Consider the following 14,311-nt stretch of genomic DNA (forward strand, 5'->3'; position numbering starts at 1 on the left):
GACCCCCCCGGGGGCCTTAAGCCCAAGTAATAAAAAAAAAAAAAAAAAAAACAAAGCTAGAGGTGCCCTGGCAACTCGGGAAGGCGTGAGGAGGAATACAAAGCTTGGAAAAGTTGCGGTTTGATTGATTGCTGCAAAAAGATGTTCTGACACTAGAACGTTAAGATTTTCTCTCGTCTGTCGTCCTTCAGAAAGGTTTGAAAGGGGATGAGGGCCCGAGGGGGCCTGAAGGAAAGAAAGGGGACATGGGCCACAATGGCCACATGGGTGCCATCGGTCCAAGGGGATTTCCTGGCCTGGATGGGTTGCCGGGTCAACCGGGTCAGCCCGGATTTCCCGGAAAGCCGGTGAGTGTACGCTCGTTATTATCTCACTAAAAGGTGATTCCTGTCATGATATGGAAAAGTCAAATTTGTGGCCACCGGCTTTACCGTGTACTGTAAATGTCAAAGCTGGATAAAGATTACGACCTTCTTTTCAACCTGCAGCCGGTTTGAGATCCGCTTGTGTTTTTCAGGGCAAGTCACCATCAGATGAGCATCTTGTGAAGCTCTGCACTGATGTCCTGCGCAGTAAGTATCCGTTTTTAATGTCGCTGTGTGAATAGGATTTACACACACTGCATCAAATACGACATTTGGAAAACCGTGAATGATTTGAATCCGTCATTGTTGTTGTTCTTCAATTGCACATCATTGGATGAGTGCTGAAAGACTAAAGAGAATGCAAAGCTCTAATTTTTATTTGATTTTTGTACTCGTTCTAGCATGCCCATATGTCAAGAGATTTGAACCAGAAAGTCAGCCCCATTTATAGGTTCCATAATATTGGGCAAGAAGACCGATGTTGATATCATGCTCATGAATAATGTCGCAACGGTGCCAAAGAAACATATTCATAATAGGATTGATTGACGCGCGATGATATTCTACTCGCAGCTCTTCAAGGGCATACTTGCAATTCGCTGAGATGCAAAGTGTCCAACTTCATTTTGGTGATGGACAAAATGACTGGCGAAAGTCCAGTTCTTCAAAATTCCAAAGATTGGCGACCCAGAAAATGATTTCAGTTATAAAAGTGATAAAAGCTTGACAGAAGCTTGCAGGTTAGATTGTTTTTTTTATAAACTCATCGGCTTGAGGGAACACTTGCATTATCACTTAAAAGGGGACATTTTGGTGCAGATTTTCCTCCAAAAGGAAAAGAACAAATCCATTGATCAAGAAGTATGAAGTATGTGTATAAATACAAAATCTCATTCACTTTATGAAAGTCAACGATGAAGAACGGACACCTTTCACTCACTAATGCCCTGATAATGTCACATAAATTTTCAAACAGTCACTCGCTGCCAAAGTGATTATTGATCTACTGCTGATGTCACGAACAATGATTGAGTACAAGCTGATAGAATAATGAGAGCGATTTTTTTGGGGGTGGGGTGTGTAGGGGGGGGGTTGGGAAAGATGACGGTGTCTCCCATTACAAACCAACGGTTGCATAAGAAGACTCAGCAGACGCAATTAGCTTTCATGAATAGAGGCGGGGAGACAAAAAGGAGGGACGGTGAGGAAACGAGGCCTACCTGAGGAGGCGCAGCCGATTTGGATCGGCGATCTGGGAAATGTGAGGCAGTGGGAAGCGGTGTGGAGAATTTGTGCGTGCGCGCCGTGATCAAATGCATCTGTTGTTTGGATGTAACAGGTGGTTACCATGGTGACCCTCTGCGCTGGCATTACAGTGTACACGCCCTCCATATCGTACATGAGACACAACTCCCTGCACTCGATCAACATATATCGGCGCGTTGACACTTTTGAGGTTCAGGTTCGAATCGCGACTCCCAGCAGGAGAGAAAATGGAAGAGGTTGTTCTGGCAGTGGCGTCAATAATCGTGTATTTAAATGCAGTTTTGAAGCATCGAGGCGCTTTACCTCAGGTCTACAGACCATTCTCCTCCCCCTCCTCATGTCACTTGAGCGATAGCAAGTGGCTCACCATCACCGGCAGACCATCGAGGCGAAGGATGGAACGCATAATTAGCTGCGGCTGAATGGTAAACAGAATACTGATTGACTTCTTATTCAAGGGTGGCGGCATAGAAACGGAGAGTTTAAGAGGGCGATAAATAATATGAGTAAAGTGGTTCGAGCTGTCTTTTAACTTGAAATTGTGTTTGGAGATTTACGTTTCCATTCGCAAGGCATCATCCGACTAGGAATGCATTCATGTGGTGTTGTTTTGGCCCTTCATTTGCACGGCCTGTTGGAGCCTGACACAAACATTTAAAAGCAGGTCTCGAAGTGGAAGTTAGAGAAAATAATATGGTGAACATGTGTGGAGACAAATGATAATTGGTCTGAAAATGATGATTTGATCTTGGCTTCTTTGCAAACTCTACGTGCATCCTGTGTCCTAAGCTTTCGGGGAAAATGGCTAACATGTGTCTCTGGCCTTTAGCTCAACTCCCGGCACTTCTCCAAACCATGGATCGATCGGCGAGATGTGAATCCTGCCATGCCGTGAAGGGACCCCCTGGCGAGACTGGTGCCCCGGGACCCAAAGGCTCAATGGGAATCCCAGGTTATCCTGGCAGGACTGGCTCTGCAGGATACCCAGGGACTCCTGGAGCGCAAGGTCCACCAGGCCTGAAAGGTAAAGCGCAGCGGAACGACTCCCGTCGGCGTACCGTATGGACAGATTAATCCTGAGCACAGGTCAGCGCAATGTCCTCCCCCCCGCCCCATAACGGCGAATGCGAAACAACAAATGACTCCAACTCTTTACAGACACAACAGCTCGGGAAAATTTACGGCAGCTTTCAGCCACGATTAAAATCAAAAGAGTGCCAACGGCTAACAAATCGGATGCGTTGACGCTCAAATGTAGCCCGTAAAACAAGCTTATTAAACAAGTGAGCACCAGTAAAAGTCAGCAGAGCAAAATAAAATAAATACTGCGCGCACGGGCAACTTAAACGAGCTTTTGTTTTTTGATTTATCACCCCTTCCACGTGGCTAATCCTCTGTGGAAGATGCCGCGCTCTCACATCTCACTGTTGAATGTGAGTTCACCTTGTTAGTTTAAAGGATGACGGAACACATTGGAAGGGTTGTGGGGTTGTCCTGAAAAACAGCCAAGGTGTGAAACGGCATAAGAACGATCATACATAGTAGTCCTTAGGAAATTGAGTCACACATAGATCAGTGATTTGATATTGAGATTATGATTTTTTTTTTTTTTTTTTTTTGTGAGTATGGCAAGTGAACAGTATGTAAGAGTTGAACTCCGATGCGCAAGTAAATTGTCTGCAATGGAAGGTCAGAGCCACGTTTGACACTGTACGGAACGTGTGGGAGCCACGAGCAGACTGCCGCTCAAGTGTGCATCGTTTCAATGCAGATAACATGCCTTTCAAACAGTTTCACACATTTTTCAGCTGTCCATGGACTGCGCTCATGCCTAAAGGCGAACATTCTTTCTCAAGCAACGGTATACAATCCTCGTCCATCCATTTTCTATGGAGCTTGTCGTAAAGTTTGCCGCTAAGCCGATGCCAATCACAGGAAACGTCGAGACGCGTTAAAAACAGACAAGCTATTCGACTCGCATTCAGCCCTATGGACAATTTCGTCTTCAATTGCTCTAACATGCATGTTATAGAACGTGGGAGGAAGCTGGCGTATCCAGAGGAAATCCGCGCAAGCACAGAGGGACCATGAAAAAAAATCCATACAGGACTTAAAGATACATGGTTCCAAGCAAATGCGTTTTATTATCTTTTTTTTTTTAGACGTGGCTAGAAAACAATCCCTTTTATATACCACTCGCCCTCATTAGGTGAGCTGCGGGATATCGCAGCTGATGTGAAATGAGAAATGTATGCCCATTGTGAAATAGGCCCAATCAAATCTTTCTCATTGGTAATTGCTTTGTATCGGCATTGTTGTCTCGTTGTTGACCGCCAAGTTAAATCCCCTCCTTCAATGAGAGAAACTTTTAACGAGTGATGCAGACCGAGTGGAAAGCATTCCAATTAAGACATATTTTTAATATGATGTCATATAGTTAATATACAAGCAGTCTGGTTTCATGGAGCCCTACAGAAAGCTGAAAATTCAAGGATTTGGATACATGGTTTTTCAATAACCAAAAATAATTTAATCAATTACTTGTTGATTAATCGATTAATCGTTGCACCGGTAGAGGCAATGTTGACAATCGTCAGGACTGGAAAATCTCTCGAGACGTCATTGTGGCGTTCAACGTGTGATGTTTTGATTTGTAAGCAGACCACGTATGTCCCCAGGTGACGTAGGACCAAGAGGGTTCAAGGGCAGCAAAGGTGAAGGTCACCATGGACGCCCGGGCGCACCCGGGCCGCTAGGTATGGAAAAAGAGAATCAAAACACTCATTTAGCACACTGCCATGACTGCATTTTCGAGAGCGGCAAATGTTTCCGCAACCAACCGCAGTTTTCTGACATCTGAGCTCTCATCAACACGAGTGCACTTTTAATGGGAAAGCATGGAGGATGCTCCGTTTTTAACTAAATACGTGGGTAGATGCTTTTTGGTGAGCACTTACATAACGTTGTTTGGTGATGCTATGCACAGTATTTGTATTTTTTGCAAAGTTACATCAGTTAGTCAGATGATTTGATAGTTTTTTTTTTTTGCTCCATCAATTATGCATCGCACCCAGTAGTCATCTGTGTTGATATTCTTTTTTTTTTTTTCTTCCTTTGTTTTAACTAAAAGGGGCTCGAGGTCCTCGCGGATTTGATGGGATCGGACAGCCGGGCAACCAGGGAATTCCTGGGAAACCGGGACCCCCCGGAGATCCTGGTAAAAGGGGTAATCCAGGGACGCCGGGGATATGTGACTTATCCGTGTGTTATCAGACCTACAACCTAAGGGAACATTACAGCAAAGGACCCAATATCTGATGGCGTCCGCAGCAACGAGGGACACAAGTGCCGCTGGCTTTTTAACACCCGCACGTATCCAGAGGCCATTGACTGTAATCACTGATTCATGTGCGACCGTTGACTCCCCCGCGCGAGCACGTTGCGCGCAGCACAGCCACACCGGAGGCAGAAATAACCTCGGAAGTTGAGTCAAACTGAAAAGTGGTGGCGCATGATTCAGAGAGAACAGAATTTGTGGTCCAAGTGTCAGCTGAGGGAGGTGTTCTGCCGTACAAAATTCCGCTTTTCAGTCGGTGCAGGTTTATGGGTTGCAAGTGCCATCAAAACAGAGGAGCACCGATGTTTCGGACTTAGTGGTGTTCCTTTTGAGTAACTTTGACAGATGCGTAGCCGATTGAAGGTTAGGCCAGTAGCGATCTAAAGTGTTGTGTTATTTCTGCCTCGAGCGCTTCAGTGCTGCCCCGCGATAATGATTGTATGAACCGTGCGGTCATGTCTTGAAACGTGAATCTAAAGATGTTTTGTGAGGATCAATGTACAAATCAAGTTCATCGGGTTAGCTAACTGTAACTTCTTCCGAGACCCAATAGAACAAGGAGACATATTAAAGCGAGGCCTGTCGGCAGAAAGGTTGGCACAATGAGTTGACCAAAATCTTTGCGCTCATGCACCACCACAAGAAAACAATCAATATGTAAATTAAGTGTAGACTTTCATCTTTAACAAAAAAAAAGGTATTAACATATTACAATCCAGTTGGGCCGACGACCTCCCCTTTCGGGGCCTCGAACTGATTCCTTTTTCTTTCTACAATTGTACATTGGTAGCTCTTCAATCAAGTGTGCTTGTTTTATTTCACATCCATTGTAATGGTATAGAAACGGCAAAATCTCGTTTGCGCTCATTTTAATCTGTCACTGTGACAAACAGGCCGCGGGAAATCCTGTGACTGATATTTATATTGACTTGCTAAGCAAAACTGACGAAACGCGTGGAATGTCCTCGCATGGCTACAAAAGAACTTTTAAAATCTCTCATTTACCTCACCTACACTTTAGGATCCAAGCATTTACATGTATAAATGTTGTTTTTTACTGTATATTTTCTTATATTTTAAATAGAAGCCTGTTACCTGCTGGGAAGACAAAAAAAACAAAAACAAAAAAAACGCTTTTTAGCCTAAATTCCAAATGTGTGCTTTTTCAGATTCTTGTTCCACGCAGACCATTTTTGTTCATTTAGTGGCCGGGGGCATTTATTTACTCGATTGTCTAGTACAGCAAACGTAGCACATTATTTTTAGACTGATGCATAAGAACGTTTTTGGGTTTTTTTTCATGTCTATTCAAAGGGCCACCAATGTGTCATAAAGAAAAAAAAAAGTTGAAAACGCCTAAGTTGAGCATTGTCAGCACATCATAAAAGACTGTTCACTCCTTTGACATCTTTGCAGCAGAATCAGTGAAAAGTAACTCAGCATAGTTATTTTGTTTGTTCTATTTTTTTGTTTTGAGTGCAAGTGACATTTTTCATCTGGATTTATAGCAATTCCCAGCGTTATTCATGAAATGCAGCACTTGGTAATGGCCTGTGTGACTTATTATTGCTTGTTTTCCCGATACACGATTCAGCTTGTTTTTTTTTTCTAAACCTCCTCTGTGACAATTGCTCTTAAGGGAAATTTTCCTGATAGTCGTGCAGGAGGAGGCGACATGGTGGCAATTTGAATCGACTTTGAACCCCCAACTAGGATTGCTGGTAAAACCCGATGATTTGTGTGCATGATTTTTCTTGCATTCTTTCTGAGGGACTCAAAGCTGTTTAGAGCAGAATTACACGATGCTTCCAAGGTCTTCCAGATAAACCGAAGCCATTCACGGCCGTCGAGACAAACAGCAGCTATTTCAGACAGATGCAGGTAGCTTGCATTTAGCGTTCATATTAGCTTCTCCAGACAAAAAGAAAGCACATATTTAGTTACAAGGCGTAGGCAGCAAGGAGCGGGAGAATTTTGGCTCAAACTGAAATCGTATCACCCCGCATTTAGCTACAGATTCAATTGAGTTGCCTCGGAACAACTGGCTTCTCTCAATTTCCACAGGAAAAAAAAATCAGCACAAAACTGTTATTTGGAACCGTCAGCAATGCCTGCGTGCATCAGGAAGCCTCTTTCTCAATGATGCTTTTCACTTTCATGTGATACATTTCTACTTGTCAGAGTTGGCAAGTTTCAAACGTAGGTCGTCAAAGAAGGAAATGCGGCCCTAAGTTTTCACAGCACACGGATGACTTACGGCGCGCGTGAGGGCAAATCACGGACAGGGTATTGACATTTTCACCAAGCAGAACAGCGGGTTCAAAACAACCATTGGAAGCAGAAAATCACACTCGCGGATGTTCATGCTGACTCTCCTGCTTTTGCGGTCACAAATAATGTGGACTGTAGTTGCCTCAACATCACACGGTTTGTCTTACTAAAATTGTAACATACCCCCACACCCGCCCGCCATTTATTGTACACTGTGACTGAGTTTGAAACCTTGAATAGTTATATTGATATATTCTCAAACGTTGCCTTTAGTTGGTCATTTGTGTTGTGTGTGCGTGTTTTTTTTTTCCCCAATCCCGGTCGTGCAATGATTTATGAATAGCCTTTGTAGTTGTTTATCACTTTGGAGGAGTGTCACAAAGCCATAAATGTCTCTGTAATATATCCCGGGAAGATAAATTGTAATTTCTATTTTGTTGGGCATTATTTATCGATGTATCCGGAAGTAAAATGTTTGTTGATGTTTGGAAAAAATATGTTTGTCGGTGCTTTGTTTTTAAAAGTGTGTTTTATATGACAGTAAATATTGTCAGCTCGAGTGTTTGGGACCATCCAGACAAACACTGAACAGTCAAACTGCTCTGAATAGTTAAAAACAGATCAAGTATATGAAGTCTTTCATGCACCCTGTAACCAGATAACATGATAAGCTGTCCCTGAAAGGGTTCAAAAAAAAAATATATATATATATATATAGATATATATAGATATAGATATATATTCATATGCTGACCTCATTTTGAGTAAAAGTCCATTTTTAATTGGTAACTTGGTCTTATTTTGCCATTTGAAATGTTTTCTACATTTTAACGTAAAAGTTCCACACTCAAAATGATTCTTATTTTGTCACTGTTGACATATTACAATCTTTTAATGTAAGCGGATGGGCAAGGTGGACCCTGCGGCGGTCATCAGCTTGAGGCAGAACCTGCACCGCCAGATTGCAAGTCCTCAGGATTGCCAGTGATCTGACATATGACACATTTGAAATTAATATCGACACGACAGTCTCGGCGTCACAGTGCGCAAGTGGGTAGCACATCCACCTCACAGTCCTGAGGTCAAGAGTTCGACTCTTTTCTCCCGCACATAGCGAGATACATCGATGTTTTTGCCTTATTCAACAAATTCAAAATGTAAACAAATTCCAAAGGCCTTCAAAGTTCCCAAAAAACAAACAGCAGTCACACACACACACACACACACACACACACACACACACACACACACACACACACACACACACACGCACGCATGCCCAAAAATTGTTATTATTCCCGGATACTTCCTTCCCCCTTGCCGTCTGATTTATCACAGGGTGACTTGAAGTCACTGTGAGTCAGCTCCCTGCTTCGCTCGAGTCCTGAGAGTCAGACAACAAGGACAAGGCCAGACGGTAAGTCAGCACTCATTAGCATGATTTTCATTCCAAAAAAAAAAAAAATTGTGGCTTTTTCGCAAGAGGTCCCCCCTGAAGGTTATTTACTTTCGAGTGGTGTTTGTTTGGTAGAACCGATGATTTGGTCCCTCCTACCTACAGGAGCGCGCTCTCGGTTTATAGTAGCTCATTTCCACATCCCATCAGGTCGATACATTTATCTGTCTGACATATTTGACTTCTTCCAGTCCAGGCGAAGATGGAAGCGACAACATACGATTATGACTATGATAATTACAGCGATGATCCGGCGCGACTGGTCGCGCCATGTAATGGGAATGTTGACAACTACGTGGGGGCTCAGCTGTCCATCCTTTACTACTTCATGTTTCTCTTCAGTCTCTTTGGCAACGGACTTGTCTTGACCATCATCTATCGGTGAGTGGGTGTCATCTTGAAAAATTGAATGCACAATGTCCATCTCTGGACTAAACCAGAGACAACAGAGTTTTTTTTTTTTGTTTTATTTATTTTGCTGTCCCAAAGCCATGTAAGGCAATTAAGGTGTCACCCAAGGCTGAAATCATCAAAACAGTAAAACTCTTTGAGCCAATGCCTTGCGATTTTTAATTAGCCTACATTTTGCTGCTCAGGTTGATAAGTAATAATTGATTTCACCGAGTATATATAATTAGGTTGTCAGAGAACAGAATCCAATGTTCACAATGCACACTTCACCTACTTGGCTACACTTTCAATCAAAACTGAAGGTCACCTCCACATTGTTCGGCATCTCCAGCGCTGTTCTTGATTCAGCCTTTCGGAATCACAGAAAATAGGTTCAAGGAAACACAATGGAACGCGAGCTGGAAAAGAATTTCATTGTGCTCATTATTCAGAAGAGGATATAAAACCCATTGAAGTTCAGGACTACAAACAAGTACCACGCGAAAGCCTTGATGAGGAAGCCACAATGGAGCGCAAAACTGTCATGTCCAGGTCATGTTGTAGCCAGGCAGGCAAGCCACTTGAACTTTTGAACAAACACAAGATGATTGAACAAACCCTTTTTCGATTGTATCCGCGAAGAGACGATCAGATTCGCAACAACAACAAAAAATACAGTTTCTTTTTTTACTTTTTGCAGTTCATTGAGATATGTATTGCATCAACCTCAGTGACAAATAGCCATCTCTCTAATCCGCAAACTTTGACTTTAATTTATTACAGTAGAAGTGGTTTCCGTGTAGGGTCGTTACTTCGGTACCGTGTCACGTATAGGTGTCAATTACTGGCCCCTCAAGGTAGAAAGCTCCTCTAATGGACTCCAATGGGCTAATTATGGAAATGCAAGGCGGCAGTCTATGTCATCTCATGGGCAAAAAAAATAAATAAATAAATGTACTGATAGGTCCCCAAACTGCAATTAAGTCAAATAAGATAAGCAAATGTCAGCTATGAAATCATTCACTTTGAGTGTACCACTCCGCATTTTAGCATTTCATGAACGTGAGGCATCATAAGTGATGCGTCTGTTCACCCATATAGAGTGGTGGCTCATATATATGATGCAAAATTACCCGTCAAAGCTCAAAGTTTGTCCTTGTAATTACATAAAAGACACACGGGCAGCAAACACAGTGCAATGACCAACGATATGTTTTTGCGTTCGTGGATCAAACTGAAGGACAATTTTCAAGATCCTGATTTTCTCCGGTGAAAACCAGCTTAAGAAAAAGTAATTTACCATAATTATAACGTGTCTACTTTTTTAGCGTGGGTTAAGGACAGCCGGCGACACGCGTCGACGCTCACAAGATTCAAATTCCAGTTACGTCGCCTTAAGAATGGAAATAAACTTGTTTAAAATGTGTCACTATTGCAGGACTCTGGAAAGTGAAAGACATTTAAGCAGTTTAAAAGCTTCATGCCACGCATAAAATGGATGATTGCGGCGGTAACATGGTTCGTTAACACCGGGGGTGGGCATAATAATCGATTAATTGATCGTTAAGAATGTGTTCAATTGTGTGGAATTGATTGTTGATTAATGGCGGCTTGAAGCAATTGAGGCAAAATGGAGTGAACTGCTGTAATTGCAAACGGGAGTTTAACAGTCTCACAGCTTTTATTTCCAGGTATTTACATCCGCGGCTCGTAGGAATCTTACAAGGCGGCATTATTTCGAACGAAATAGCACCGTGGTGAATACGATTAATTCACGAAGCGGACAAGATGCAATGACTGCATCAAGCGTGTGACCGATTGACACGATGAAACCTTCTTCTTTTGTCACGCTCTTTTGCAGGCTTTTTCCACTTTCCCTAAAAATGATAATCAAAATAAAAATACTTGAACTTCACGCAAAAATGGAAAGTGCCTCTCTTCCAGATCAGGATGCGCCGCACCCCGAAGCCGTTTACGATCATCTTTCAATCAATCTGTTGGCCTCGAACTCTGCCATGATTTTGTTGCCATTAGCGACCATTGTCGAAATCGTCGACTTTGAAAACTCACACAGTGCCGGTAAGCTAGGCAACTGATGAAAATGAATCCCGATGCATCCAAGGCTGTTATTTCTTCGAATTGTTGTCGTACAAGCTTGCGTTGCGGGACACCCCTTGGCATCTCCTGAACCGTTTCTACACCAATTGCTTGAGATGAATGTGCACTGATTGCGACAAATGAATGGCCATAATCCACTGTCCTAGGAAATAAACGCCGAACTGTCATTTTCAAAGCATTGGGGGGGATTATTCAGCGAATGCGTTTCAATGTGATGAATCACACGTAATGGGCAGTAAAAAAAAAAACAACGCGTCGCTGTACATTGTGTGCTTTTTAATGCACATGGGACGGTGAACATCTGATCCCTGATGTCGATCTGGTGTTTCTAGGTTCGAAAAGGTGGGCACGGTTACTAACATCCTGCTGGTAAATCTGGTGACGTCCTCGGTGATCTTCATGAGCAGCCTTCCCTTTCTGGGAGTCTACATGCAGCTCTCCGACTGGATCTTTGGCAAACTCATGTGCAAGGTCGTCGGCACCGTCTACTATCTGGGCTTCTACAGTTCCGTCCTTTTTCTGACTCTTTTGACCTTTGACCGCCACCTCGCCGTCGTCTACTCCTTGAGCACATCTCGAATCAGGAACCAAAGCTACGCGGTGGTCTCCTGCTTGGCCGTGTGGTTGATCAGTAGTTTAGCGTGCATCGAGCCCATGATTCTCCACACGACTTTCATCAATTACATGAATAATAAGACGTACTGTCAAGAGTATCCTGGAGACTTTGCGTCCATCGACGTGTCTCGGGTAAGGATATCTGGGTTTTACCTCCAACTGATACTTTTCTTTCTTTTCCCCCTGGCAATTATTGTTTATTCCTACGTGAGAATTGCCGTCACCGTCATCTCATCTAAATTGGTCGCCAAGTTCAAGACGGTGAAGCTGGTGTTTGTCATTGTGTTGCTGTTTTTCATTTGCTGGACCCCATTCAACATTGCGCTCCTGATACACGGTGGATCCCCAAATTGTGAGCAGGCGCGGGAGAGAAGCTACGCCCTTCATATCACACGTAACTTTGCTTACATCTACTTTTGCATCAGCCCCATCTTTTATACTTTTGTCGGTAAAAAATTCCAAACCTACTTTAGACAGCTGATCATGAAACACTTCCCCAAATCCAAGAAATCTTTAAGAAGCCCTCAATACAGCAGAAGCAATACGTCCACAAAAAGTACGGCGTACTAGTTTTAGGAATGGGAAGCTTCCTCGACACGGTTAAGATGACATTTACAGAAAATGTTTTCTGAACAACTGAGTTCAAGAAAGAATCTTTGGTCACACCCAAAATTCCCACAAGTCAATGTGACCCAGCATGTTTAGCCATACAAAACAAAAACAACCATCGATTTTCCATAACACCTCATATTAATTCATTAATCAGAATAATAATTGTCTCCGCGGCAGCCGTGCAAAACGATAATTTGACAGTCGCGAAAGCAAGCGCCCTCAAATATTAGTTTTCGTGTGAAGCGTCGGTCGCGCCCAGCAAAATTATGATGAATAAATAGGCAAGCTGTTATTTTTAACATTCGCTAGGATCACGGTGAGAACTTTGTCAAGGTGACTAAATAAAGACAGAGGAGACAAGCTAACAGTATCCGGTAAATTACAGAAGAAAAAAAAAATGTTTCTGTAAAATGAAAGCTTTCCATTGGCACACCGGTTGTCCTGCCTACAAATTGGTCCGGGTGACATTTCGTCCTCTGTGATTTAAATCAGCTTGGCTGATCAAGTTGAATTTGAGTCACTGAACTACATGAAATAATACGGACCAAAAAAAAAAAAAATGCAAGGTCAAGAAAGGATTATGTGAATAAAACAGCAGCCTTTGATAAACAACCACGATTGTAAGGCATTTTTTTTCATTTATTTGTCTATGAGTTATTTTTATTTTCACTTTGATTGATAAATACATCCTCTGTATTTGTGTATTTGTATCAACCTGGTTTTTATTTGTTTGTTAACAACTCTGTACCTGCTGTACCATGTTTACCAAGCTTTTTATTTCATCATTCGGATTTAATGTCGGTCCCGGTTGTGCTTATCTTGAACTAATCTGCCAAGAACTCCGCACATGCAAACTTTGGCGGTCGTGTTGGAAAAAAAAAAAAAAATCATTGACAGTACGCCTTCAGAGACTAAACACATTTGAATGTGATGGAGAGTAAAGGTGAAATAAGCCTTTTGAGATTTATTCCTCCCTACAAATAATCCAATTCTGTGCGTTGCGTCTCACCCTCGGGTTTTTATCTAAATCCACCCAAACAAAGTTTTGTTATGTAAAGTATGTCTTTGTGAAGTGGAGTTGCTTCATATTTTTTTTTAAAAACTTACTGGTACCTATGAATAAAAGCATCCGAAATAACACATTTGTCCAAATTACCTTCAATAGTGCAGTATGTTATTAATAATTGACGCTATTCATCGATGTGAACATTCCATGTCTCGACAAGACAGGTTACAAATACTTATCAGCGATCCCTTCTCTTAACATTCCAAGGAAATCACAATCTCCCACCACAGGTGAGCTATTTTTAGACCACTCAGGTGGTCCCGAGAGGCCGGCGGGTGCCTGTGGGTGTCAGGTCGGTGACCGCTGATGAAGATCGTCTTCCTTCTCAAAAATTTAGAGGCACAGCACACAGACGGGACGCCTTTCTTGGGTAAATGATGCTGGTGTTCATCACCCCAACTCCAGTGGCAGTCATTCCAAGGAAATATTACAACCTGGCCCAGGATTAGTTGCGAAAATATATGGCCTACATGACACCGGCAAAAAAAAAAAAAAGACAAGAATTTATGTTACATTTCCAACCGTACTGTTGCCTTTCATTTATCACATTGCCATTGTGAAGTCCCAGCATGAGCTCTGATTTAAAACAGAGGTAGATCACCAGCAGAAGTACCCTCCAGCCTTCGGTTGGCTTTAAATCCCTTCAACTGAGCTTCGCGCCGTGTATGCTGGCTGGTGATAAACTGCTCGCCTACACTTGTGCCTCCCTCCACTTGTTGGAGAGATAGGGAAACACTGAAATGAAGCTGTCACAAATGAACTACAGTCAAAAGTATTGCTTGAAAGAGGTGCCTTGTATTTCACGAGTTTAGTTA

At 42.6% G+C, this 14,311-nt stretch overlaps 2 protein-coding genes across 2 annotated transcripts in view; both read left to right on the forward strand.

Moving 5' to 3' along the window:
* LOC109530269 (collagen alpha-1(XXI) chain-like) overlaps window positions 1–6,084 on the forward strand; it is a 35,217-nt gene extending 29,133 nt beyond the window's left edge. The window contains exons 26-30 of the mRNA XM_019893863.1: window positions 192–347; window positions 518–572; window positions 2,461–2,655; window positions 4,310–4,387; window positions 4,762–6,084. Of these exons, the coding sequence (XP_019749422.1) occupies window positions 192–347; window positions 518–572; window positions 2,461–2,655; window positions 4,310–4,387; window positions 4,762–4,949 (672 nt within the window). The 3' untranslated portion in view covers window positions 4,950–6,084. The remainder of the gene's footprint in view (window positions 1–191; window positions 348–517; window positions 573–2,460; window positions 2,656–4,309; window positions 4,388–4,761) is intronic.
* A 2,501-nt stretch (window positions 6,085–8,585) lies between these two features.
* Window positions 8,586–13,537, forward strand: LOC109530274 (C-C chemokine receptor type 3-like). The gene is made up of 3 exons (XM_019893870.1): window positions 8,586–8,656; window positions 8,887–9,076; window positions 11,536–13,537. The coding sequence occupies exons 2-3, from the start codon at window positions 8,898–8,900 to the stop codon at window positions 12,386–12,388; spliced, it is 1,032 nt and encodes a 343-aa protein (XP_019749429.1). The 5' UTR covers window positions 8,586–8,656; window positions 8,887–8,897; the 3' UTR covers window positions 12,389–13,537.
* The last annotated feature ends 774 nt before the right edge of the window (window positions 13,538–14,311 follow it).

The sequence above is a fragment of the Hippocampus comes genome, unplaced genomic scaffold, assembly GCF_001891065.2.
Source record: "Hippocampus comes isolate QL1 unplaced genomic scaffold, H_comes_QL1_v1.1 scaffold348, whole genome shotgun sequence".
Classification (NCBI taxonomy): Eukaryota; Metazoa; Chordata; class Actinopteri; order Syngnathiformes; family Syngnathidae; genus Hippocampus; species Hippocampus comes.